We start from the raw sequence: 27,045 nt of genomic DNA, 5'->3' as shown, positions 1-27,045 counted from the left end.
AACTTTAGAATCAGTTTGTCAATATCCATTAAATAACTTGATGGGATTTTGATTGTGATTGCATGGACTCTATATAGATCAGTTTGGGATGAGCTGACATCTTGACAGATTGAATCTTCCTACCCTTAAATGTGGAATATTTCTTCATTTATTTAGTTCTTAATATATTATCAGAGTTTTACAGTTTTCCTCATACAGATCTTGTATTTATTTTGTTAGATTTATACCTAAGTATTACTTTCTTGGGGTGCTAATGTAAATGGTATTGTATTTTTAATTTTAGATTATACTTGTCCATTGTTGGTATATAAGAAAGTAATTCACTATTACATATTAATCTCATATCCTACAACTTTGCTGTATTGGCTTATTAGTTTCAGGAATTTTTTTCTAGATAATTTACATAGATGATCGTGTCGTCTGTGAACAAAGACAGTTTTATGTCTTCTTTACCAATCTGTATGCTTTTTGTTTTCTTTTCTTGGCTTACTGCATTTAAGGGCTTCCAGTGTGATGTTGAAATGAAGTGGTGAGAGGGTTATCTTTGTTTTGCACCTAATCTTAGTGGGAAAACTGAGTTTCTCACTATTAAGTATGATGTTAGTTGTAAGTTTTTCAAAGATATTCGTCATCAAGTTGAGGTAGTTCTTCTTTGTTCTAGTTTACTGTGAGTTCTTATGGTGAATGGGTATTGGATTTTGTTATATGCATCTACTTATATGATTTTGATTTTTCATTCAGATCTGATTTTTAAGCCTGGTTTTAAATATATAATCTCTTGGACAAGTTATTTGTACCTGCCAACCTTAGTTTCCTGATAGGAACCATGTACATATGTACACATTTCTTTCTTATAAGAAACAGCGAGCAGAAATAGGTTGTCTCCCTCCTATTAGGTTGTGAGAATTATTTATGATAATGCATATCAAGTGTTTTCCTTAATGCCTGTCTGAAGTAAACACTTCATAAATATTGTCAGTTAGCATTGGCAAAATAGCAGAGAGATAGTAAACATAATAATAATAGAAAATAAGCCTTTGAAAAATAATGACGTTAGTTCAGCTGATGAGATTGATTAATAAGGTAAAATGATGGGAATTTGACTGTAGATTGTGAGATAATTTGTCCCATGGACTGTGTAGATAATATTTAGTACTTAAAATCACATTTTATTATTCTTAGATAATTTAAGATGAACAGTCATCTTTTTATAATGATTTCTGTCTTTTTGATACAGATTCAAGATTTTTGGAAACTTACCACTGGTTTCTTTACGAATCTCAGATAAAAAACTGCAAGGGATATTGGAATTGATTGAAAGCATCCCAAAACCCCCACCTGCAACTGAAGTAAATGTCCCTGTCAAACCACTTCAGGTAATGTATTTTCAAAATTAATGAAAGCACGAGTTAAAAAAGAAAATTCCACAAACAGTATATGTAACAGCCACAGAAATTTTGGGTAAAACAATTCAATTCATTGTGAATAGACTTTTAAAATTACATATTGAAAGACAGAATGATGAAATAGTAAAAGGTGCAAATAGTAAACAAAAGAATGAAATAATAAGTCTACCTTTCTTCACTTTTCCAGTCCCTCTTCTCAGTGGTTAGCTACTGCTTCTCTAGTTTTTTGAAAATGTTTATAGCATATACTAATACACACACATAGAAACATGCACATCTCTGTGTGTATACGTATGATTATAACAGTCCTGATTAACTGATTATAACAGTTCTGCAATTTATATTTAGCCTTGAAATTGTAAAAGCACTTCTTTAAATCTACATTTTACAAATTGACTTTCTAATTCAGGCTGGATTTTTTTCCAGTTAATTCACATTGAGGGGTGTGTGTGTGTGTGTGTGTGTGTGTGTGTGTGTGTGTGTGTTGTCAGAATTGTCTTAGAACGTATAATAAAACTCTGTGTCCTAACTGACAGTGAATTAACTTTTCTTCCAGATTCAAAGATCCACTTCTTTGGGAACATCACAGATTTCACAGAAAAAGTTTTCTCCTTTGGAAATTCCATGTGTTGAAGATGGTAAAATGAAACTACTTTAGGAAATTTTCCTTGTTATAAATATATTATGAAAAAAATTCATTTTGAGACCACATAAAAACTTTCAGGCAATAGCAGATATTTGCATATTATCCACAGAATTTCACTAAAATTCCTTTAAAACAGTGTAATTTGGATGTTCCTTAAAGTTGCTTTTGCAGTGGGATTTTTTTTTGGTATATAAAAGTTGAACCCCATAATCACAGGGACCGCTAGCAAATTAATCATCTTTATCCTTTGTGATCTAAGAGACCCCATGAAACTTTGTGTCTAATTTATAATGTGTTACTTAGCTTTTGGAGATCTTCATTATAGTAATTTTTTTTTTACACTTCCTTTTTTGTTATTAAAGGAAAAAAAAAATCAAACCTTAATACCTTCATTAACATATGAAAACTGGTAAATACTTTGTTATGAAATACATGCTTTTTTGACTGCATTAGAAAGAAAAATACATGTATTTTTCTATTTTTAAAACTTTAAAAATTGTAAATGTTAAATAACAGAAATTGCCATGTTGATCCTCAGTTTTCTAGAGAATGTTTTCCTTTCTTTGTAGTGACCAGGGTGGGTGGGGAGGGGGAGGAAATGTTTGTGAGATCATCTACCCTAAAATTCAATTTTATGTTCTTAGGGATATACTTAGATGATTTTAGTTTCCTTTAAACCTTCTTTTAATGGTTTTACTAGATTTTGGGTCCATTTAAATAGCATGTTGTAGAAATTTACTATCATATATATATTCCTATATAGTCATGCATATGTGAAGTAGTGCTTGATCTTAGTTTCTCCATTCAAACTTTAGGGCCTGCCTTCTACTTTTAATATTGCAGTGCTTGTAACTAAGTCCTGTTTACCTGTTTCCAGGTAGAGTGAGCATATTAGTGTGTTCCTTTGAGTATTCATCATGTAGGTAATAATTGGCATTGGCATTTACTATGAAATTTTCTTTAGCAGTTTTTAGTATCGTGATTTTAAAGATGATGTTCATTAAGCTAAAGATTGTGTTTTCCATACATTTTGTTGTTAAGAATGTTATTTTTTCACATGTAATCTTTATATTCTTTTCTATTTATTTTTGACCTTACATTCAATTTTTTGAAATAGTGTTTTAGTGTTCATATTTATTTCAGAAAAATTATTAGAACGTTATTATTAAATCAGTCATTTTGATTATTGACTTAAATGTTCTATGGTATTTAGATTCAGATGAGGAGTTTTTTGATGCCCCATGTAGTCCCTTGGAAGAGCCTCTTCAACCTCCATCTAGAATTAAAAGTCCTCAACAAGAAAAGCTTCAAAAGCCAGATTGTTCAAAAAATATGACTGAATATAAAATAAGATTTGAAGTGCCAGAGGTATGCATTGTATGTACTATGGTAAAATTAATATGGCTTATTTAAATTGTCAGTCATTTCTACTATTCACAGCTCATTTATATAGTCTCATTACTAATGGACAGTGTTGTTTTCATCCTATTTAAACTCAATCCAGATGTTACTTTGTGGTTCTTCCTCCCCTTTCTTTGAAGATTAATTTCCTTAATAATTAAAGGTTTGGCCACCCTCACCTTTTGAGAGGGACCACATTCTGCCTGTGGAATGTGTATCTCTCTAAATAAATCCGCTTTCACTTAAAAAAAAGATTTAAGAGTTTAGATGTATTATTGTTATTCAGTATATATTTATTGAAAATAATTTGTACAATGTGTGTATTGTATATGTGTGTGTATAAAATCTCTCCTAAATTTAAATATGTGTCATTTATACTACACGTATACCTCACATATCCATATATAGCCACCATCAGTATAAACAATTTTTTTGTTTTAGGTAGTCGTAGTTTCTTTTTTCTTTCTTTTTCAGGTTTTGATTCAATTCTGTCACCTTGTTGGAGATTGTGAACTACCTGTGGTAGAAATTAATGTCTTGGGATTGGGCACAGTCATTGAGCTTAGAACATTTGATTTGAAAGCAAATGCCTTTTTGAAAGAGGTCTGCTTAAAATGCCCAGAATATTTTGGTAAGCATCTCTGTTTTAAAAAACTAAATTAATTAATTTTACTGTTTGATTACCTTCTGGAGATAAATTCTCTAGGTGCTTAGTCAGTACATATGATAAAATATTATCAAAGAAATGTGTTAATCTTCAACTTTCATATTATACTTTGGAATCTAAGGTGTAGACTAGAGAGAAAATGAAGACAATTTTTCTCATTAAGGAAAATGGTTTAATTTTAAGTCTACTTAACTGAATACTAAAATACTGAATAAGTTTCCTATTGATACTGTAACAATTTACCACAAATTTATTAAAGTTCTGTATATCAGATGTCTGACACAAGTCTCAATGTGAAAAAATCAAGCTGTCAATAGGACTTCTTTTTTGGAGGCTGTAGGGGAATATCTATTTTCTTGCTCATTCAGGTGTTGTCAGAATTTAGTTTTATATAGTTTAAGTCTGTTTTCTTGCTGCCTATAAGGTGAGGATTGGCCTTAGCTCCTACAGGCCTCTCTAGGTCCTTGCACTAATTTGTTTTTATATCCCAGAACCATTATGGGGTGTTAGATCCTTCTCATGCTGTAATCTCTCTAACCTTTTCTTCTACCTTTTTCTTCCACTCTAAAAAACTAAGATAATTAGATTTGGTGCATCTGGACAATTGAGGATAATTTCCCCTTAATCTTAACCTTAATCATCTCTGTAATGTTACATTTACCATATGAAATAACATATTCTCAGGTTTAGGGGGATTAGAGCATGGACATCCTTGTGGGAGGGGTGTGAAAATATTCTACCTACCACAAACAATTTATATCCCAAATCCTAACATATAAATTATATGATATCTTAGAAAATGTTTCTGTTTGCTTTGGCAGGCTGTTAGAAGAGTTTTATGTTTTTTTTTTCCGTCCTTTACATTTTGAGGTTTTTCCTTGAAACATAATTCTGAATGGTTCATGAATTCCATCAGAATATTAAGAAAAACTACTCACTTCCAATTGGGATGCTTTTTATTTCTTTTTCTTGCCTAATTGCATTGGCTAGGACTTCCAATACTATGTTGAACAAAAATGGCAAAGTCAGCATCCTTCTCTTCTTCTTGATCTTAGAGGAAAAGCTTTCAGCTTTTCACTGTTTGAGTAGTATATTAACTGTGGGCTTGTCATAGATGGCCTTTATTATGTTGAGATACATTTCCTCTATTCCCACTTTGTAGAAAGCTTTTATATTAAATGGATGTTGAATTTTGTCAAATGCTTTTTCTGCATCTATTGAGATGATCATATGATTCTTATCCTTCATTTTGTTAACATGGTGTATCATGTTGATTGATTTGTGGATGTTGAACTGCAATATCCTTGGAACAAATTCCACTAGATCTTGGTGTTTGAGCCTTTTAGTATAGTATTGAATTTGGTTTGGTAATATTTTGTTGAGGATTTTTGCATCTATATTCATCAGGAATATTGGCCCGATGAATATTCTTTTCTTGTGGCATCCTTGTCTGGTTTTGGTATCAGGGTAATGCTGGCCTCGTAAAATAAGTTTGCAAATGTTTCCTCGTCTTCTATTTTTTTGGGAAGAGTTTCAGAAGGATTGGTATTAATTCTTTTTAAATGTTTGATAGAATTCACCAGTGAAGTCATCTATTCTTGGATTTTTTTTTGTTGGGAGGTTTTGATTTGATCTCCTTAGGACTTATTGCTCTATTCAGACTTCTTATTTGTTCATGATTCTGTCTTGGAAGGTTGTATGTTTCTAGAAATGTATCCATTTCTTCTAGGTTGTCCAATTTGTTAACATATAAAAATATCCATGCTAGTCTCTTATGATCCTTTAAATTTCTGTGGTATCATGTGTCACATCTCCTTTTTCATAACTGATAATATTTATTTGAGCCCTCTCTCTTTTTCATGGTGAATCTAGCTAAAGGTTTGTCAATTTTGTCTTTTCAAAGAATGAGCTCTTCAGGTTTTTTTTGTTTTTTTTTAAAATTTATTTTTGACTGTGTAGGGTCTTCATTTCTGTGTGAGGGCTTTCTCTAGTTGTGGCAAGTGGGGGCCACTCGTCATCGTGGTGCGTGGGCCTCTCACTATCGCGGCCTCTCTTGTTGCGGAGCACAGGCTCCAGACGCGCAGGCTCAGTAATTGTGGCTCATGGGGCCAGCTGCTCCGCGGCATGTGGGATCTTCCCAGACCAGGGCTCGAACCCATGTCCCCTGCATTGGCAGGCAGATTCTCAACCACTGCGCCACCAGGGAAGCCCCAGCTCTTTAGTTTAATTGATATTTTCTGCTGTCTTTTGGTTTCTATTTCATTTATTTCTTCTCTCTTCTTTGTTATTTTTTACTTCTACTAACTTTGGGTTTTGTTCTTTTTTTTGCCTAATTTCTTGATGTGTAAACAGTAAGGTTGTTTATTTGAGGTTTTTCTTAAAGTAGGCATCCATGCTTTTCTCTTTTAGAACTGCTTTTGCTGCATCCCATAAATTTTGGTATGTTGTATTTCTTTTTTTTTTTTTTGGCTGCGTTGGGTGTTCGTTGCTGTGTGCGGGCTTTGTCCAGCTGTGGCGAGTGGGGGCTACCCTTCCTTGTGTTGTGCAGGCTTCTCACTGTGGTGGCCTCTCCCACCACGGGGCATGGGCTCTAGGCATGTGGGCTTCAGCAGTTGTGGCTCGTGGGCCCAGTAGTCGTGGCTCACGGGCTCTAGAGCACAGGCTCAGTAGCTGTGGCACACGGGCCTAGCTGCTCTGCGGCATGTGGGATCCCCCCGGACCAGGGCACAAACCCACGTCCCCTGCATTGGCAGATGAATTCCCAACCACTGAGCCACCAGGGAAGCCCCCTGGTATGTTGTATTTCTATTTCCATTTGTCTCAAGGTAGTTTTTAATTTCTCTTTTGATTTATTAATTGACCCAAAGTAAAACTGTCACTATTGCAGAAGACACGATATTATATGTACAAAAACTCCAAAGACTCCACCAAAAAAACTGTTGGAACTAATCAACAAATTCATTAAAGTTGCAGGATACAAAGTCAACATACTTTTTTATACACTAATAACAAACTATCAGGAAAGAGAAATTAAGAAGACAACACCATTTACAATTGACTGAAAAAGGACAAAGTACCTAGGAATAAATTTAACTGAGGAGGTAAAGGACCTATCCACTGAAAGCTATAAGACATTGATGAAAGAAATTGAAAAAAACACAAATAAACAGAAAGGTATTCTGTGCCTCATGGGTTGGAATAATTAATGCTGTTAAAATGTATATCCTACCTAAGGCAGTCTACAGATTCCATGCAGTCTCTATGAAAATACCAATGACATTTTTCACAGAACTGGAACAAGAAACTCTGACATTTGTGTGGAACCATGGGAGACCCGAATAGCCAAAACAATCTTGAGAAAGAAGAACAAAGCTGGAGACATCATGAGCCCTGATTTCTAACTATATTACAAAGCAATAGTAATCAAAACAGTATGGTACTGGCATAAAAACAGACACATCAATTAGTGGAACATGATAGAGAGCCCAGAAATAAGCCCACATATCTGTGATCAATTAATTTATGACAAAGGGGCGAAGAATATACGTTGAGGAAAGGGTAACTTTTCTATAAATGATGCTGGTAAAACTGGACAGCCACATGCAAAATTGCGTGTCCGGAGCCTGTGCTCCGCAACGGGAGAGGCCACAGCAGTGGGAGGCCCGCGTACCGCAAAAATAAATAAATAAAGTGTACAAGTCAATTTAAAAAAAAAAAAAAAAAAATGATGCTGGTAAAACTGGACAGCCACATGCAAAGGAATGAAAATGGACTACTATCTTACACCATAAATAAAAATTAACCCATAATGGATTAAAGATGTGAATGTAAGACCTAAAACCATAAAACTCCTAGAAGAATACATAAGCAGTAAGCTTCTTGACATTGGTCTTGGTGATGATTTTTTTGGTTCTGATTCCCAAAAGGGAACAAAAGCAAAAATAAACAAATGCGACTACACCAAACTAAAAAGCTTCTGTGCAGCACAGGAAACCATCAACTAAATGAAAAGCCAGTCTATGAAATAGTGTTATGTAATTGCAATTCGTATATCTGATATAAGGTGTTAATATCTAAAATAATACAAAAAACTCATACAACTCAATAGGGAAAAAAACAAACAAACAAAAATGGACAGAGGATCTGAATAGGCATTTTTTCCAAACAAGGCATACAACTAGCCAACAGGTTCACGAAAAGATGCTCAACTCACTAATCATCAGGGTAATGCAAATCAAAACCATGAGATATAACCTCATACCTGTTAGAATGGCTATTATCAAAAAAACAAGCAATAAAAAGTGTTGGTGAGGATGTGGGAAAAGGGAACCCTTGTGCTTTGTTGATGAGAATGTAAATTGGTGCAGACACTATGGAAAATAGTATTAAAGTTCCTCAAAAAGTTAAAAATAGAATTACCATCTGATCTGGCAATTCCACTTCTGAGTATTTATTTGAAGGAAGCAAAAACACTCACTTGATAAGATATGTGCACCCTCATGTTCATTGCAGCATTACTGACAATAGCCAAGGTATGGAAGCAACCTAAGAGTCCATTAATGGGTGAATGGATAAAGATGTGCTGTCTGTTGGGTTGGCCAAAAAAATTCATTCGGGTTTTTCCGTAAGAGCTTATGGAAAAACCCAAACGAAGTTTTTGGCCAGCCCAATAGATACCATCGAATGCTACTCAGCCATTAAAAGGAATGAAATCTTGCCATTTGTGACAACATGAATGGACCTTGAAGGCATTATGCTAAGTGAAATAAGTCAGAGAAAGATAAATATGGTATGATCTTGCTTATATGTGGAATCTAAAAAAAAAACAACCAAGGTAGTACAGAGAACAGATTGGTCGTTGCCATAGGTGGGGGGGTGGGGCTGCAGAAAATGGGTGAAGGGGGTGGAGAGGCACAAACTTCCAGTTATAAAGTAAGTCATAGAGATGGAAAGTACAGCATGGTGACTGTAGTTAATAATACTGTTTTGCATATTTGAAAGTTGCTGAAAGAGCAAATCTTAAAAGTACTCATCACAAGAAGAAGAATTTCTAAGTAAGTGTGAGGACAGATGTTAACTAAACTTATTGTGGTGATCATTTCACAATGTGTATTAATATGGAGTCATGTTGTACACCCGGAACTAATAAAATGTTTTATGTCATTTATACCTCAATTAAAGGAAAAGACAAACTATTCATTAGTTTAATTTCATTATATTCCTTTTTAGCATAAGAACATTATTATGTGTAGAGATGACACTAAAACTATTTTAATAGACTTTATTTTTAGAGCAGTTTTTCATTCACTGCACAGTTGAGCAGATGATAGAGATTTAACATATATCCCCTGCACCTACACAGGCATAGCCTCTCACATTATAAATATTCTCCACCAGAGTGATACATTTGTTGCAGCTGATGAACCTACATTGACACACTACACCCAAATTCTATAGTTTACTTGGTTCAGCTTGGTGTTGTGCATTCTAAGGGATTTGAACAAATGTATAATGACATGTATCCAATATTACAGTATCGTACACAGTAGTTTCACTGCCCTAAAAGCCCTCTGTGATCCATCTATTCATCCTTTCCTGTCATCCCTCAATCCCTGGCAACCACTCATCTTTTTACTTTGTCCATAGTTTTGCCTTCTCCAGAATGTCATATAGTTGGAATTATATAGTATCTAGCTTTTCCAGACTGGCTTCTTTCAGTTACTAATATGTATTTAAGTTATCTCTATGTCTTTTCATGACTTGATAATTCATTTCTTCTTAGCACTTAATACACTGTGTGATGTACCACAGTTTATCCATTCAAGTACCAGAGGATGTGTTGGTTGCTTCCAAGTTTTGCCAGTTCTGAGTAAAGGTGCAGTAAACATCCATATGCCGGTTTTTGTGTGGATATAAGTTTTCAGTTTCTTTGGATAAATACCAAGGAGCACAACTGTTGAGTCTAATATAAGTGTATGTTTAGTTTTATAAGAAGCTCTCGAACATTCTCCAAAGTGGCTGTACCTTTTAGCATCCTCATCAGTAAAGAAGAGAGTTCCTGTTGCTCCACATCCTCACTAGTGTTTGGTGTCAATGGCCTGGATTTTGAGCATCCTAATAAGGTGTGTAGTGTATCTTACTGTTGTTTTAATTTCATTTCCTTGATGATAACGTAGAACATCTTTTCATATGTTTATTTGCCATCTGTATATCTTCTCTGGTGAGGTCTCTGTTAAATTCTTTGGCCTATTTTTTAAATTGTATTGTTTGTTTCCTTGTTGAATTTAAAGAATTCTTTGTATATTTTGGATAACAGTCCTTTATCATATGTGTCTTTTGCAAATATTTTCTTCTAGTCTGTGGCTTGTCTTTTCATTCTCTTATAGTCTTTTGCAGAGAAGAATTTTTATTTCTAATGAAGTCCAGTTTATTGATTCTTCCTTTTCTTGATCATGCCTTTGGTGTTGGATCCTAAAAAGTCATTGCTGGGCTTCTCTGGTGGTGCAGTGGTTGAGAGTCTGCCTGCTGATGCAGGGGACACGGGTTTGTGCCCCGGTCCGGGAAGATCCCACATGCCGCGGAGCAGCTGGGCCCATGAGCCATGGCTGCTGAGCCTGCGCGTCCGGAGCCTGTGCTCCGCAATGGGAGAGGCCACACAGTGGGAGGCCCGTGTACCGCAAAAAAAAAAAAAGAAGTCATTGCCAATCCAAGAATGTCTAGATATTCTCCCATATTCTTGAAATTTTATAGTTTTGTATTATATATGGAGATGCATCATCCATTTTGAGTTGATTTTTGTGAAGGGTGGTTTTTTGTGTGTGGATATCCATTTAGTCCATCAACATTTGTCAAAAAGACTGTCTTTCTCCATTGTGTTGCTTTTGCTGTTTAGTCCAAGATCAATTGAGTATATTTAAGGAAGTGTATTTCTGGACTCTCTGTTGTGTTCTATTGATCTGTTTTGTTTGTTCTTTTGCCAGTACCACAGTGCCTTGATTACTGTAACTTTATAGCAAGTTCTAAAATCAGGTAGTGTCAGTCCTTCAACTTCGTTCTTCTTTAATATAGATCTTCCTCAACTTTCGATGGTATTATGTCACAACAAACCATTGTAAGTTGAAAATATTCTAAGCTGAAATGCATTTAATTCCCCTGATTTACTGAACATCATAGCTTAGCCCAGCATACTTTAAACATCCTCAGAACACTTATTTAGCCTACAGTTGAGCAATATCATCTAACACAAAGCCTATTTTATCATGAAGTGATGAATATCTCATATAATTTATTGAATACTGTACTGAAAGTGAAAATCAGTATGGTTGTAAGGGTACAGTAGTTGTAAGTTTATCAGTTTTTTTTTCTTTGTTTTGTTTTTTGGTTTTTTTTACAAAAGTTTATTCTTAAATGTACAATAGGTTCCAAGACAACACTTCATTCTAGCTATAGGTGGCAACAGATGTTATGGCAGGGAATCCAGATGTTTAATCCAGATGTTTAAACAGGAATGGAACTAAGGATCATCATTGCCTCAGGCACAAGGAACAGCTTACTTTTTGCCAGATTTCTAAATTCCACCTGTGGCCAGGGGGTTTTTCCCCGTGGCCTTCGCTTTTAGCTCCTCGAGTTTCTTTTGCTCCTCCTTCTGTTTCTGCTTGAATGCCTTATCTTCCTTGTCCATCTCCTTGGCCTGCTTCTTGGGCTGCTTCAGGGGCTTCTTCTCACCACCTTCACGGCCTGACATGGTGCCTGCCGCCCCTTCCCCAGACCCTGCCACCAGATGTGGATATAAGTTTTTTTACCATCGTGATACAAACCATCTTAAGTTGGGGACCGTCTGTATTGTCTTAGGTATTCTGGGTCTTTTGCCTCTCCTTATGAAATTTAGAATCAATTTGTCAGTATACATGAATTGGTTCCTGGAATTTTGATTGGTATTGCATTGAATCTATAGATCGGGTTGGGAATAACTGACATCTTGGAACTGTTGAGTCTTCCTATCCTTGAACATGGATCATTTCTCCATATATTTGGATTCTTGAACTCTAAACACTAATTAGAGTTTTGTAGTTTTCCTCATAGAGGTCTTGTGCATATTTTATTAGATTTTTTTTCCTAAGAATTACATTATTGGGGTGCTAATGTAAATGAAAATTGTGTTTTTAATTTCAAATTCCACTTTGTCCTTTTTTGGTATATAGGAAAGCCGTTGACTTGTATCCTGCAACCTTACTATAATGACATACTAGTTTGAGTTTTTTTATTGTTGATTCTTTTAGATTTTGTGCATATATGATCATGTAATCTGTGAACAGTTTTATGTCTTCCATCCCAGTCTGCATCCTAGTCTGTATACCTTTTATTTCTTTTCTTCTCTTATTGTATTTGGTAAGACCTACATTACAATGTGAAAATGGGTGGTAAGAGGGGAAGGACATCCTTACCTTGTTCCTTAGTGTGAAAGCTTTGAGTTTCTCACCATTATGATGTTAGTTGTAGGTTGTTTGAAGATACTCTTTATCAAGTTGAGGAAGTTCTCTTTTATTCCTAGTTCACTGGGAGCTTTTATCATGAGTGGTTGTTGGATATTGTCAGATGCCTTTTCTGCATCAATTTATATGATCATGTGGTTTTTCTTCTTTAGCCTATGGATGTGATGGATTATGTCAGTTGATTTTTGAATGTTGAACCAGCCTGTTATCTTGGGATAAATCCTACTTGGTCATGGTGCATAATTTTTTCCACTGTTGGATTTAATTTGCTATTATTTTGTTGAAGATTTTTGCATCTGTGTTAATGAAAATTCCTGTCCTGTAGTTCTCTTCTTCCCTTCTTCCTCCTTTCCCCCGTAGTTTTGGTATTAGGGTAATTCAGGCTTCATAGAATGAGTTAGGAAGTATTTTCTGTTTCTATAGTCTGAAAGAGATTGTACAGAATTGGTATAGTATCTTCCTTAAATGTTTGTTAACATTCATTAGTGAACCCATCTGGGCCTGGTGCTTTCTGTTTTGGAAGGGTATTAATTATTGACTTAATTTCTTTAATAAATATTCAGTTTGTTTATTCCTATGTGAGTTTGACAGGGTATGTCTTTCAAGGAATTGTTCCATTTTATTAGGTTATCTAATTGGTGGGCAGAGTTGTTCATAGTATTTCTTTATTCTTTTAATGTGCATGATACCTATAGTGATGTCCTCTGTTCATTTCTGATACTAGTAATTTGTGTTCTCTTTGTTTTTCCTAAGTTAGCCTGGTGAGATGTATAACTTTGTTGATTTTTTTCAGAGAACCACTTTTGGTTTCTTTGATTTTCTCTAATGATTTCTTTTTTTTTTTTTTTTTTTTTTTTTTTTGGTGTGGGGCCCCCTGTTATTTCTTCTTCTGGGATTGATCCCTTGATCATTATGTAGTGTCCTTCTTTGTCTCTTGTAATAGTCTTTATTTTTCTTAATTATTTATTTTTTTTTGCGGTATGCGGGCCTCCCACTGCTGTGGCCCCTCCCGCTGCGGAGCACAGGCTCCGGACGCGCAGGCTTAGCGGCCATGGCTCACGGGCCCAGCCGCTCTGCGGCATGTGGGATCCTCCTGGACCGGGACACGAACCCGTGTCCCCTGCATCGGCAGGCGGACTCTCAACCACTGCGCCACCAGGGAAGCCCTCCCTAATGATTTCTTGCTTTTGGTTTCATTGATTTCTGATCTAATTTTTATTATTTCTTTACTTTTGCTTACTTTGGATTTGTTCTCTTCTTCTTTTTCTAGTTTCCTAAGATGTGGAAGCATAGATTATTGATTTTAAATCTTCTTTTCTAATATATGCATTCAGTGCTATGTTTCCCTCTAAGTGCAGCTTTCACTATAGCCCACAGATTTTGATTAGGTGTGTTGTCATTTTTATTCAGTTCCAAGTGTTTTTTAATTCTTTCTTTAAGATTTCTTTTTTGACTTATGTGTTACTTAGAAGTGTGTTGTTTATTCTCCAAATATTTTGGAATTTTCCAACTATTCTGTTATTGATTTCTATTTTAATTCTGTTGTGGTCTGAAGGCAGATGTTGTATGATTTCTTTTTTTTAAATTTGCTAAGGTGTGTTCTGTGGCTGAGAATGTGGTTGATCTTGGTGAATATTCCATGTGAGCTTAAGAAGAATGAATATTCTGCTCTTGCTGGATAAAGTAGTCTGTAGATATCCATTACATCCAGTTATTTGATGGTATTACTGAGTTCAACTATGTCCTTACTGATTTTTCGTCTGCTAGATCTGTCCATTTTTGATAGAGGGGTGTGAAGTGTAGTGGGTTCATTTATTTCCCTTTGCAGTATTATCACTTTTGCTTTCTATTGTTAGATAAGTACACCTTAAGGATTGTTGTGTTCTAATGGAGAATTGACCCCTTTATCATTATATAATGCCTTTCTTTATCCCTGATAACTTTTGCATGCTTTGAAGTCTGCTCTGTCTGAAAATTTATGTAGCTATCTCTGCTTTCTCCTTATTAGTGTTAACATAATATATTTTTAAACATCTGTTTACTTTCAATCTATACGTACTTTTGTATTTAAAGTGGGTTTCTTGTAGACAATGTATACTTGGGTCTTGTATTTTTGATCCATTTTGGCAATTGTTGTCTTTTATTTGGTACATTTAGATCATTGATGTTCAAAGTGATCATTGATACAGTTGGCTAAAATAATTTTTTTCTAACTAAAAGTTAGTAGGGCTTTACTTTTGTTTTTGAGACCACATGAATGTGTTCTATTTGCATGTGTATAAAAGTACCTTACTCTTAGCTGTCCTGGAATCAATGTTTTTTTTTTTTTAATTTAAAAAAAATTATTTTTTGACTGCATTGCACAGCTCACAGGATCTTAGTTCCCTGACCAGGGATAGAACCTGGACCCTGGCAGTGAAGTGCCGAATCCTAACTACTGGACCACCAGGAAATTCTTCCATGTTCTTTTGATGGTTGACTTTTTATTTTTTTAATGTTTATAAATTATTTAAGTTTTTAATGGAAGCTATCTTGTGAAATCTTTTGAGCTCATTTAGGAATTTTTTTCCCCAGTGAATTGAGATACAGAAAATAAGGGAGTTAGAGAACTAAAGTAAAAATGAACTATCTGTGGGAATAAGAAAGGTAAGGAATATGCTTATGTACATCTCAAGGATTTGAGAAGGCCATCTTCTCTGGGAACTCATTCCCAGACAAAAGATGTCAGTTAACTGGTATAATGAAAACTTCCCCTTTTTTGTGAGCCCTGAATTAAATGTGATCTTTGTATTTTGGGAAGCAGATTAAGTATTGTGACCTGAAAACTTAATCATTGGATATGATTTATACATTTTAGTTCCATACTCTACACTTGTTCTGTAGCCTCTGAGAACTTGCATGTGGTGAATTGTGTTATGATTATCTCTTCCTGAAAAAATTATCATACATGGAAGGTACAGAGTTCTGCTTTATTATGCTTTTTACATCAAGTTTGCTCTGGCAGTTGGAAAGAAAAGTAAACCAACTTGATAGTGTTCACCAGTAATCCAGAAGTATCATAGCAGTTGTTAATATTTATGTTTTTTATAATTTTTTGTTTTCCCAAAAGCAAATGATAAGAAAACCCTTACACACATAATACAAGATATATAATTATTAGTGCACCTATTTTGTAATATATTTGCTTCTGTTTTCTTAGAAAGAGTAGGAAGAAGTGAATAGCACAATTTCTTACACAAAGTAAATGATCAGTAAATAGTTATTCAATGAATGAATAAATGTGTGAAAAAAGTGGAGACCTTCTTAAGGATTGAAATGTGATTAGCATCTACAGTAGAAGACTAGCTTAATTGCTAATAAGCTTTTAAATCTGGAGGATTCTGTGGAAATATGTTGCATTTTTTTCCTGAAGAGTAGTATGATTGGTTTGTAGTCCTTTCTTCCAGTATCTAGTTATTGATTTTGAACAGTCGTAAGTAATTTGCTGATGATAGTTATAAAGACTTTACACAAAATACTATTCTACAGCAGTTTCCTCAGTTATCTTCATAGATTTTGAGCAGCAGCAACAATACAACTAGTAAAGACTGATAATATGGTAATAGTTTATTTTAATCTAAACTAATACAGCCAACAATTTAGTTTCTCATCAGATACCTGATGCTTTTTCTCTACAATTAGGATTTTAGAGATACTGACAGTTTTCTTTCTAGCTATCTCTATGACTCAGGACTAGAATCTCTTCATGTTCCTATCTAGGTTTAGAAGGGTAAGAATCTTCAGCATTGTGGCATAAGAGAAGGGAATTGTGAGATGAAATTACATTTTTAGAGTTTAAAATAAAGGATGAAGGACCTGAGTTGAGTAATACAGAAATCAAGGCCCAGAATTGATATGATACAGGAAATCCTTCTTTTCCAATTCTATAATTATTAATATTGCCTGCATTTATTTTCCATTAGTTTTTCTATGAAAGAATAATTTTAGAAATTATTTTTAGATGAAAACAAGAAACCAGTTTATTTGATTACAACACTGGATAACACAATGGAAGATCTGTTAACACTGGAATATGTGAAGGTAAGTAGTTTGATTTATGTTCTTGTTATGGTAAGCATGCTGCTGAAATATTAAAATCAAGTTTTATAAGTTTAGCAATATTCAGTTTAATCTTCATTCTGATGTGATCGCTATAACTCCTAAAAGTTAAAGATTTTTTTGTTTTGTCATCCTCTGTTAGATACTTGTGATTTATAAACACTTCACATAGCAAGATAATAAGCAGCCCACATTCTAAGTAGAAATGACCTGCAGTTTGGCTATTTCCCCCCCCATCAGGATGTCAACAAACTTTTCAGTCTTGATGGAATTTATTGTGGTATAGGATATAAGATGAGGCTTTCACTTGATTTCCCACCATTGTCTGAAGTTATCTAATTTTCCTGCTGTCAGTGACTCTATTCCTTTCCTATGGATTTATGATAACCATTTCGTCATTTATTAAGTTTTTATGTGTACTGTGGTCTACATATGATTTAGCCCTTGTTTTCATTGACCTGTTTTTATGTAAGTGCCATGTTATTTTAATAATTACAGTACTTAATGGTAAATGAGAATTATATCACTTTTAAGACCATTTTTTACTATTATTGATATAGATATTTTAGTGTTTTGTTGTTTATGAATTAACAGCTTTTATATTGTAGAAATGTTCCAAATCTAAAGATACCACAGAGTATTTGATACCTGGCAGACTGTTGCGTCAAAATTTTGTTTTAACATATAGGAAGATTTGGGAAGTATCTTACAGAGTTGTCGCTGACTAAATGATTGTCCTCTACATGTGATAATACCTAGATATCCACTCTTGATAATAAGCCAGATAGTATGTAACATTTATTGAATACTTAGCAAATTTGTTCTGGTGAAGCAGTCATTTGTTTAAGTAATTACATATATATATATATATATATATAAATAGCTGGCAAAATTATATAAATGTGTGTTAGGACCATTATGTAATTATATATATACATATGTCTTCCTATGATAATCTAACAGATTTGTTTTTTTCACTTTGTATAGGCTGAAAAGAATTTACCCATAACAACGTTGAAGGACACCTATAACAATGTTGTGCAACTGATTAAGGTATAGGTGAATAGTAATTTATTTTTTAATTAGATACTGTATTTCTAAGCAAATATATTATGAAAATTATTTTATAACTAGAACTGTAAGATCATTGAGGATAAAAATTGAATATTATAAATTGTATCCTTTATACCACAAAGAATACAGACAAATATTTGTTGTATTACTAAAATCAGCTTTGTTCTTTAGGTGAATTTTTCCTCTTTGGATATTCATTTACATACTGAAGCACTTCTGAATACAATAAATTATTTTAATAATATCCTTCCATATTCGGAGGAAAAACCAGCCCCAGTGCATATTGCAGAGACTGAAGACAAAGGAGAGTTTATTAAAAAAATACGTATGTTTCTTTAAAATTCAACATCAAATTTTTACTAAGTAGATCAATAAATTTTGGCTCTTGTGTTATTATTATAATATTGGCTTTAGAATTCTATTGCTAGATTAATATTTAGAAAGATTCATTATATACCAGGTTAATTTTAGAAAATAATAGTAAAGTGATTATTGCTGAAGAAAAGTGGCTTTTATTTATCTTATCATTCATTTTCGTTGAAGATTATACAGTAGAAGTATTTAATGTAATTAAATTTCATGCATTTAATATTATTTAAATTAGAAAAATAGAACTAACAAAATTTGAATAATATGAGAGTATATTTTTTAATCGGAGTGCTTTTTTAAGCAGTCAAAAGTTGCAAGTTTGATAATAATATGTATCACCCTGTAATCATTAAATCGCAAAAGATTTATGATTTTAAAACTACAACTTCTTAGTTTCAAATGTTATTCTCATCTAGGAACTATTTTTGTTTTGTCTCTTTGCATTTGTTTGGCTTTGTTTTCATTGGATTTCTTTAGCATTCCTAATTTAGTAGGTAATATATTGCTTGCTTTCAATTTGCAAATCACATTTTCCTCTAGCATTATCATTGTTGTGATATTTCAGTTACTTTATAAGTGTAGTGAGGTAACTACTAAAAGTTTTGTCTTGTGTTTTACAATATGACTTTCTTTTTGCAGCTTTAAAACTATCCAAGAGTGAAGATATTATTACCTTACAGATTTTAGCAGAATTATCATGTTTACAGATCTTTATTCAAGATCAGAAACACAACATTTCAGAAATTAAGATTGAAGGTAATAAGATTTGAGGAAAAGTAAATTCAGAACTTTTAAATGAAGGAAAAAGAATTTAATAATTTTTTTTTCCCTTAGGGCTTGATTCTGAGATGATTATGAGGCCATCAGTGACTGAAGTAAATGCAAAGCTAAGGAATATAATTGTTCTGGATTCTGATGTAGCAGCTGTATACAAAAAGGTATGAATTTGTTTCTGTTCATTAACATTATTAAATATAATTGTCCTTTAAGATTGTTCATAGGTATAAATTAAACAGTCATCGGATTTTAGCAGTGTGTCTTAGTAGGTCCATGGGCTTTGAAGTTAGGCATAATTAGGTTCTTATTTTAGCCCTGCTCTTCAGTAGTTGGGTGGCCTAATCTCAGAATCTGTTTATTTGTAAAATGACGATTAAGTATCTCATAAATGAAATTAGTACAAGTGATACTGCTGGAACTTAGTTGTGGAGTGCTTTTGTGGGGAGGGGGGGAGGGGAGTAGCAAATGCATTATTTACTTTTTATCTTTTTGCTATTTTGAAGTATTATGAACCTTGTAATGCATTTCAGATTTCAGAGCAGAGGATATGAAGTCAGATTGAATAAACGAGCTTTTTTTTTTTAAGTTTATTTTCATGGATACTTATTAACGTAGCATTATAATGTTAAGAGAGTCCTTGGAACTAGGTGGCTAGTGGTTGAAGTATAGGTCCTTTTGTTGTTACTGGGTGCAAGAGAGTAAGGTTCTTGGACTAGATACTGTTGTGGAGTTGGACAGGTAATTTTTAAACAGTGGAGCATCTGGGTAAGGTGGTATATTTAAAGGAGTGAAGAGACTATCAAATAGTAGGATTAGAAAAGGCTGAGGTACTTGTTGAGTCAGGGAGTCAAAGTTCGGAATGTGACAGGAAGAAAGGAAATAGATGTATAGGCTTATTAGCAAATAATACTGATGAGATACAGTGATGACCTGATTTTTATGTTAAATAAAAATTCTTATGCCTTATATTTTCTTATTGTGGTTTGTTAGCATGAGATAACAAGAGTCCCCAAAACATCAAAGGTACATGGCTCATAGGAATAAAGAACAAGAAATTTTTCAGAAGCCATGGTTTGATTTGCTTCCATTGCTTTTATTTGAAAAATTATAGTATTAGAGCGTTCAGGAAGTAGATTGTCCATTTTATTTGTCCTATTTAGAAAGTAAAGCTAATATAAATAAATGAATCTACTACAAATCATACAAGTAGTTAGTAATGGAACTGATATTATAACCTAAGACATTTACTTTTTTTCTCTGTAATTTTATTTTTAATGCATCTTTAAGGTTAAAAATCCAACTTAAGAAAAGCTACAAAATGAAGTTTCTCACTTATGTCTTCTTGTCCCACCCCATTTTCCTTTCCATATTTCTTGACTTTGATTCCAATGTATATGATTTTTAAACAAACTACCTTCATTAACTCTCCACATGTCAAGGAACCAAAGAGACATAATCTTTTTGCCCTGGATCAGAGCTTTGTAATTAACTGTTCCATGACACACTATTGTGCCCTGAGTGGGTTTAAGTATAATATACTGAGCCCTTCAGCTTTCTGGGCAGCTGGAGAAGGGACTAGAGTTCTCAGATTATTTTGCTCTGTCCTGGAGCAGCATTCATTTATACTAGTATCATTGTACAGATACTGTTATTTATGTGTGCCATAACCTGAAAAAGATTCTAGCTGACCTGACATTCTCATGCAATAAAATATCACTGTAAATTATGAGTGTTTAAAAATTTATCCAGTTGTTAAGCTTGTTAATTCTTGGGGGTAGGTACACCAGTATTTCTAACTGTTTTATACTTTTCTGTCCTTAGTATCAGGCTAATATTGGCTTCATAAAATGAATTTGGAAGTGTTTTCTCATCTGTTTTCTGAAAGATTTATGTAGAATTGGTATATATTATGTCTTCCTTAAGTGTTTGATGGAACTCAGCAGTGAAGCTGTGTGGCTTTGAGGTTTTCTGTGGGGAAGAATTTTTAATTACTGTTCCATTTCTTTACTTGATGTAAGTCTAATCAGATTTTCTTGTTCTTCTTGAGTGAGATTTGGTAATGTGGATCTTTTTTGGAATTTTTGCACATATGGTTTTTCTATTCTTACATATTTTTATTAAAAATTGAGATTATAACAAGCTATTATATAAATTGTATATCCTTGCTTTTTTTCCTCCTTACTCTTCATTGTAGTTTTTAACCTTATATGTTTGCATCCTTAAACAATATATTGCCCAGTTTTGTGGTATTTGGAAATATGTTTTATTTTGAAATATAGCATATACACAAAAGCAAGTAATATAATGTAAAGAACAACAGTAAAACAAATACCTTTATACCCAACCCTCAAGTCAAGTAATAGAACATACCCCAGAAGTCACCAGTATGCCCTAATTTGACTTTATTGTACTGTCTCCTTGGAGAGTTAACTATGTCCGGCTTTTTGTATTTTTAATAAATGTTACCAACTATGTATGAATCCTTATGTAACACGTTGTTTCATCTTGCACTCCCCTTTTTAAAGGAGATCATATTTTATATGTATTTCTTTTTGAACCCGTGTCCCCTGCATCGGCAGGTGGACTCTCAACCAGTGCGCCACCAGGGAAGCCCCATTCATTATATTTTTGAGGTGTATCCATGTTGTCGTTTGTAGGTATAGTTCATTCATTTTTATTACCACTGGTTATTTATTCATTGTTCTGTTGATGGATATTTGGTTTCTACTCTTTTGTTTTTATGAGTATTGCTTCTGTAACTAGTCTTGTATCAATACATGTCTCCTGATATGTTCTTGGACATATCTCATGCAAGCATTTTTCAGAGAATCTATTTCTAGTGGCATATGTACTCCCAGGAGCAGTGGAAGAGAGATCTGGTACTTCATTTCAATGCCAGTGCTTGGAATTGTCAGATATTACATTTTTTGAAGATCTGGAGTGTATGATATGGTGTTTTCAGTTTGTATTTTTCTTACCACCCTAATGAAATTGCACATCTTTTCATATACTTAGAGACTATTTATACTTGCTCTTCTATGAGATGCCTATTAGTTTAACTCAGGTGCCAGTAAACTTTTTCTGTGAATAGCCAGATTGTGTTTTAGGCTTTGTGGGCCATGAAGTTTTTGTTGCAACTCTTCAGCCCTGCTCTTGTAGTGTGAAAGCAGTCATTTGTGTAAATGAGTGATTTGGCTGTGTTCCAGTAAAATTTTATTTTATGGATAATAAAATGTAAATTTCATATAATTTGCATATGTCACAAAATATTATTTAGATTTTTTTTAACTACTTAAAAGTATGTAAACCATTTTTACCTAATCCTGCTGTTTGTAGTTTGCTGACACCTGGTTTAATTTATCAATTTCAGAGGAAGGAATGTTTATTTTTTTCTTTATTGATTTGTAGGAAATCATTTAATATTTTATACATTATTCCTTGCTTAGTTTGTGTTTCAGATAGTTACTCCCAGTTTGGTTATGATGTCTTTTGATGAACAAAAGTTATTAATTTTAATGAAGTTGAATTTATCATTCTTTTCTTTTTTGGTTTGAGAATTTTGTCTTCTAAATCATTCCATCCCCTGAATTCATAAAGTTATTCCCCTATGTGACCTTCTAAAAGTTATATAATTTTGCCTTTCACTGTTAGGTCTATCATCCTACTTGGAATTGATTTTTTCTATATAATTGAGGCTGGGGTCCAATTTCATTTTTCTTTTCGCATTGGGTTGTTTTTTTCCTAGTATCATTTATTTAAATAGCTATCCTTTTCTTACTTGTATACAGTACTATATCTATTAAATATTAAGTGTAGATATATGGATAGATTTATTTCTGGGCTCTCTTTTGTGTTCCATTGGTTTACTTATTCTTGAATCAGTACCAAACATACATATAGTCCTTACCTGGTGCTGGATAGTGTTCTAAATGCTTTATAAATATTAAGTTATTTAATCTTCACAAATGTCATTTAGATCAGAATTTCATTTTCCAATATTATGGATAAAGAAACTGAAGCACATAAAGGTTTTTTTTGAGGTCACATATCTAGTAGAGCTTCATCTAACATCCTGGATGTAACGCATTCAGGCTCTGTAGTTTATGCTCTTAACAACTATTTTATACTGCCTTTCAATTCCAAACTGAATTATTGAGCTTAATTCTTAAGTTTTATAATTCATCTTCCATCTTGTTTGTTTTCTTCAATAACGTCTTGGCTGTTCCTGGACTTTTGCGTTTACATATATAAATATAAATTTTAGAATCTTTCACGGTCTACCAAAGAAAAAATCCCATTGGTATTTCGCCTTTAAAAAGCAAGCAATTCTTTCTTTCTTTCTTTCTTTTTTGGTAAAATAGCTTTATCCTCTGTCAGAACACACTTTGGGGGGAGGAGAGGAGAAGGAGGCAACACAGCCTAGCGCCACAACTTGTTTAGAAGGGGACATGAGATTTAAAAGCCTCACCCCACTGGCTTGCCCAGCTGAGAAAATGTCATGACCCTAACACCCACTTATAAATATCTCTTGTAATGTTAAAAAAAAAAAAAATTTCCAGGGCCCAGCTGGCTTTACTCCTGCACAGAAAGGGTTAACCTTCAAAATTTGGTATCAGGGTCCCAGGATGGGGCTGGTAAGGAGAGGCAGATTGGGAAAAAGAGGGCCCTGAAAAACAGAGCGACAAGCCAGTGTGTAACTGGGGCCTTCCAAAACATCCAAAACAGAGAAGGGGAAGGGTACCTGTCAGAGACAGAAACCAGTGCTGTTCCAGGGGTTGTCTCACTCCTGCCCCCAGTGTCAAATGCTCTGGAGTGACCTGTCCTTTCAGACACCCCTGTGAGGTCCCAATATCAGGATCCATCCTTTCTTCTCAGTCCCAGCCCATTCAACTTACCACCCACCTTTTAAGGTCCTAATAGGGAGCAGCCCCCTCCCCAAGGAAGAAACGTGAGGAAAGCTGGAGGTCCTTCCTGGGAGGAGGGTATTCTGGGGGTGGGCCACTTCTGGGGTCCCCCTTCAGTCCCTGACCAGGCGGTAAATGTGGTGCTGGACCCCCCGCTCACTGGTGGAGACCTCGAAGACGTAGGTGGTGCAGAGCAGCAGTTCTTGGGTGTCTCTGTCACCACTGGAGGATGGTGAAGTTCTCCAGGACACTGTTCATCATATAGCGCTCAGGTAGCTGCCAAAGCTTGTGCAGGAAATTCACCAGGTACTCGCACATGGGTGAGCGCAGCAGGCAGTACATGAACCTCCCGTCCTCCAGCTGGGCATGCTCCGTCCCCACCTTCTCCACCACCTGCTTGCCAAAGAAGCAGACCTTCTTCTTTGGAACAGGAGGAACAGGTGAGGGTCATGTGCTCCAGGCTCTCTTACTGGCTGCTCACTAGATAGAAGCCACCACTGCTGCTGCCGGCCCCCACCTCCTCACCACTCGGCCCCCAGGTCAGGTCCTCCCAACACTTGACCAGGAAGAAGGCGTGGGGGGCCCACAGTCATACAGCTCCCGCAGACCGCCCTTTTTCTTAGGGAATTTGTCATAGATCTGCCGGACGTCCACAATGCCGAAGGGGGGAGTTTTGGGGCTGGGGTAGTGCTGGCTGCTGTGTACAACCAGGTGCCTCTGGTAAGAGTCAGCTGCATCCAGAGGTTCCACAAAGGCCGAGAACTCCACCAGCTGCAACCGAGCAGTGCCCAGAGCCCGAGCCTGCCAGTCTGGGGCTGATGGGGCAGGTGGAGGCAAAGCAGGAGGGGAGAGGGCTTGGGGGTCTCGTACCCTGGGAGATCAGGAGGAGTCAGTGACAAGGAGAACAGTGTCTGCGAGAATGGCTTCACATCTGGAACATTCCAGGGGGCCCAAAACTCCCCAACCAAAACTGGAAAAACTCTGGGGCCTGAGGACTGGCGGGACCAAGTTTGGCCTTCAGGGAAGGTGCTGAGATGAGCTGGGCTGAGGACATGGTGGCCATTGTCCGGAAAGCTTTGTCCTTGAAAACCTGGTCCTTGAGCTTGGACTGGATTTCCCTCGATTTCCTTCAGGCCAAAACCTGGATATGACTAGAGATCTGTTTGCAAGTTTGAGTCTTCCTCGTTCTCAGCTTGATGTAGCGGGCAATCAGTTCATTCCGACCATATATCTTGCCTTCATCAGACAGGATGATTTTCCACCAGCCACAGGGTAGGTAGATGGCCAAGGCCTCCTGGAAGCTCTGTTCGATGTCTGGACTCCATACACCCTCTGTGCCTGGGCCCCTGTCTCCCCCCACCCCCTCACTGCCGCCAGTGCCCTCCTCGTTTCCTTCCTCACTTCCTGTCCAGCTGCTGCCATCGTCCAGAGGGGCCCCAGCCTGCAGTTCCCCCATGTGGGCACAATTATTTCTTTTTTTTAAACATCTTTTTTGGAGTATAATTGCTTTACAATGGTGTGTTAATTTCTGCTTTATAACAAAGTGAATCAGCTATACATATACATAAATCCCCATATCTCCTCCCTTTTGCGTCTCCCTCCCACCCTCCTTATCCCACCCCTCTAGGTGGTCACAGAGCACCGAGCTGATCTCCCTCTGCTATGCAGCTGCTTCCCAATAGCTATCTATTTGACATTTGGTAGTGTATATATGTCCATGCCACTCTCTCACTTCGTCCCAGCTTACCCTTCCCCTCCCCGTGTCCTCAAGTCCGTTCTCTACATCTGAGTCTTTATTCCTGTCCTGCCCCTACGTTCTTCAGAACCATTTTTTTTTTTAGATTCCATATATATGTGTTAGCATATGGTATTTGTTTTTCTCTTTCTGACTTACTTTACTCTGTATGACAGACTCTAGGTCCATCCACCTCACTACAAATAACTCAATTTCGTTTCTTTTTATGGCTGCGTAATATTCCATTGTATATATGTGCCACATCTTCTTTATCCATTCATCTGTCGATGGACACTTAGGTTGCTTCCAAGTCCTGGCTATTGTAAATAAAGCTGCAGTGAACATTGTGGTACATGACTCCTTTTGAATTATGGTTTTCTCAGGGTATATGTCCAGTAGTGGGATTGCTGGGTGGTATGGTAGTTCTATTTTAAGTTTTTTAAGGAACCTCCATACTGTCCTCCATAGTGGCTGTATCAATTTACATTCCCACCAACAGTGCAGGAAGGTTCCCTTTTCTCCACACCCTCTCCAGCATTTCTTGTTTGTAGATTTTTTGATGATGGCCGTTCTGACCGGTGGCACAGTTATTTCTTAACGTTATCAACCATACAGTGAGTTCTCATATTTCCTTGAGTGTCTCATAATTTTTTTCCTTTAGTTTGTTTAGATCAGATCCAGAGGAGGTCCATACATTGCGTTTTGATTAATATGCCTCTCAAGTCTGTTTTAATCTATAATTTTCTGTCTTTCTCTCCCTTGACATTTGTTGCTATCCTATTCGTTTTGTAGAATTTTCCATCAGCTTGTGCTGATTGTGTTCTCATGATATTTAACATGTTCCTCTATTCCCTGTATTTCCTGTAAATTGATAGTTAAATCTCATTCAGTGAGATTCAGGGTTATTTTTGGTTTTTTTTACAGGGGCTGGGGAGGGCAAGAATACTTCATAGTTGGTGTTGTGTATTTTCAAAGGATGCACAGTGTCTAGCTGTCGTTGTTTTTGTAATGTTAAAAACCATTATTTCATTAAGGATTGCAAAATGATAATATTCTGATTCAAACATTTCTTCTTTATTAAATGGGAGTTTTCACCAGTCTTTATGCTGACATCTTCAAAATTTTGGCTACTTAAAAGTTTATTCCCTGGTAGATTCTGTAGGCAGGGCTCATAGTCATAAGAGTAGTACTCCATGAGTGTCTGTATGTTGCATTACATTTATATTTACAGAGTACTTTGGCTGGATTTTGATTCTTTAGCTTGTATTTTTTTTTCTAGATGATCTTAAACATGTTATTCTGTGTCTTCTGGCCTAGTGTTCAGTCACATTGCTGCTTATGATTCTGATGACAGTTTCACTTTCTTTCTCCTAGAAGGACTTTGTAATTTTGCCTAGATATTCAGAGCTGATTGGAAGCTTTGTGTGGGCAGGAGTTGGGACAGGTGGATATCACGGTAGATGGTCAGTCAGTAAT

At 35.4% G+C, this 27,045-nt stretch overlaps 2 protein-coding genes and 1 pseudogene across 4 annotated transcripts in view; 1 reads left to right on the top strand and 2 right to left on the bottom strand.

The window, feature by feature from the left end:
* Positions 1-27,045, top strand: part of VPS13A (vacuolar protein sorting 13 homolog A) — a 231,700-nt gene that overhangs the window by 81,884 nt on the left and 122,771 nt on the right. For all 3 annotated transcript variants that reach the window (XM_024738949.1, XM_024738950.1, XM_024738951.1), the window contains exons 23-31: positions 1,238-1,376; positions 1,963-2,044; positions 3,266-3,420; positions 3,928-4,084; positions 16,613-16,692; positions 17,698-17,763; positions 17,956-18,109; positions 18,793-18,909; positions 18,988-19,091. In XM_024738949.1, the coding sequence (XP_024594717.1) occupies positions 1,238-1,376; positions 1,963-2,044; positions 3,266-3,420; positions 3,928-4,084; positions 16,613-16,692; positions 17,698-17,763; positions 17,956-18,109; positions 18,793-18,909; positions 18,988-19,091 (1,054 nt within the window). The remainder of the gene's footprint in view (positions 1-1,237; positions 1,377-1,962; positions 2,045-3,265; positions 3,421-3,927; positions 4,085-16,612; positions 16,693-17,697; positions 17,764-17,955; positions 18,110-18,792; positions 18,910-18,987; positions 19,092-27,045) is intronic.
* LOC112395629 (translation machinery-associated protein 7) lies at positions 11,502-11,864 on the bottom strand. Its single transcript, XM_024738952.1, has one exon. It carries the CDS (start codon positions 11,862-11,864, stop codon positions 11,688-11,690), a length of 177 nt encoding a protein of 58 aa, XP_024594720.1. The 3' UTR covers positions 11,502-11,687.
* Positions 23,948-25,290, bottom strand: LOC112395628 (transcriptional enhancer factor TEF-4 pseudogene; annotated as a pseudogene).

This window comes from Neophocaena asiaeorientalis, unplaced genomic scaffold (assembly GCF_003031525.2).
Source record: "Neophocaena asiaeorientalis asiaeorientalis breed wild unplaced genomic scaffold, Neophocaena_asiaeorientalis_V1.1 scaffold249, whole genome shotgun sequence".
NCBI lineage: Eukaryota > Metazoa > Chordata > Mammalia > Artiodactyla > Phocoenidae > Neophocaena > Neophocaena asiaeorientalis.
The sequence above is the reverse complement of the archived record's forward strand: the minus strand, read 5'-3'. Positions and strand labels throughout refer to the sequence as shown.

What these genes read in the sequence shown, in the direction of transcription:
- LOC112395629 (XM_024738952.1), bottom strand. Translation starts at nt 11,864, where the DNA reads ATGTCAGGCCGTGAAGGTGGTGAGAAGAAGCCCCTGAAGCAGCCCAAG.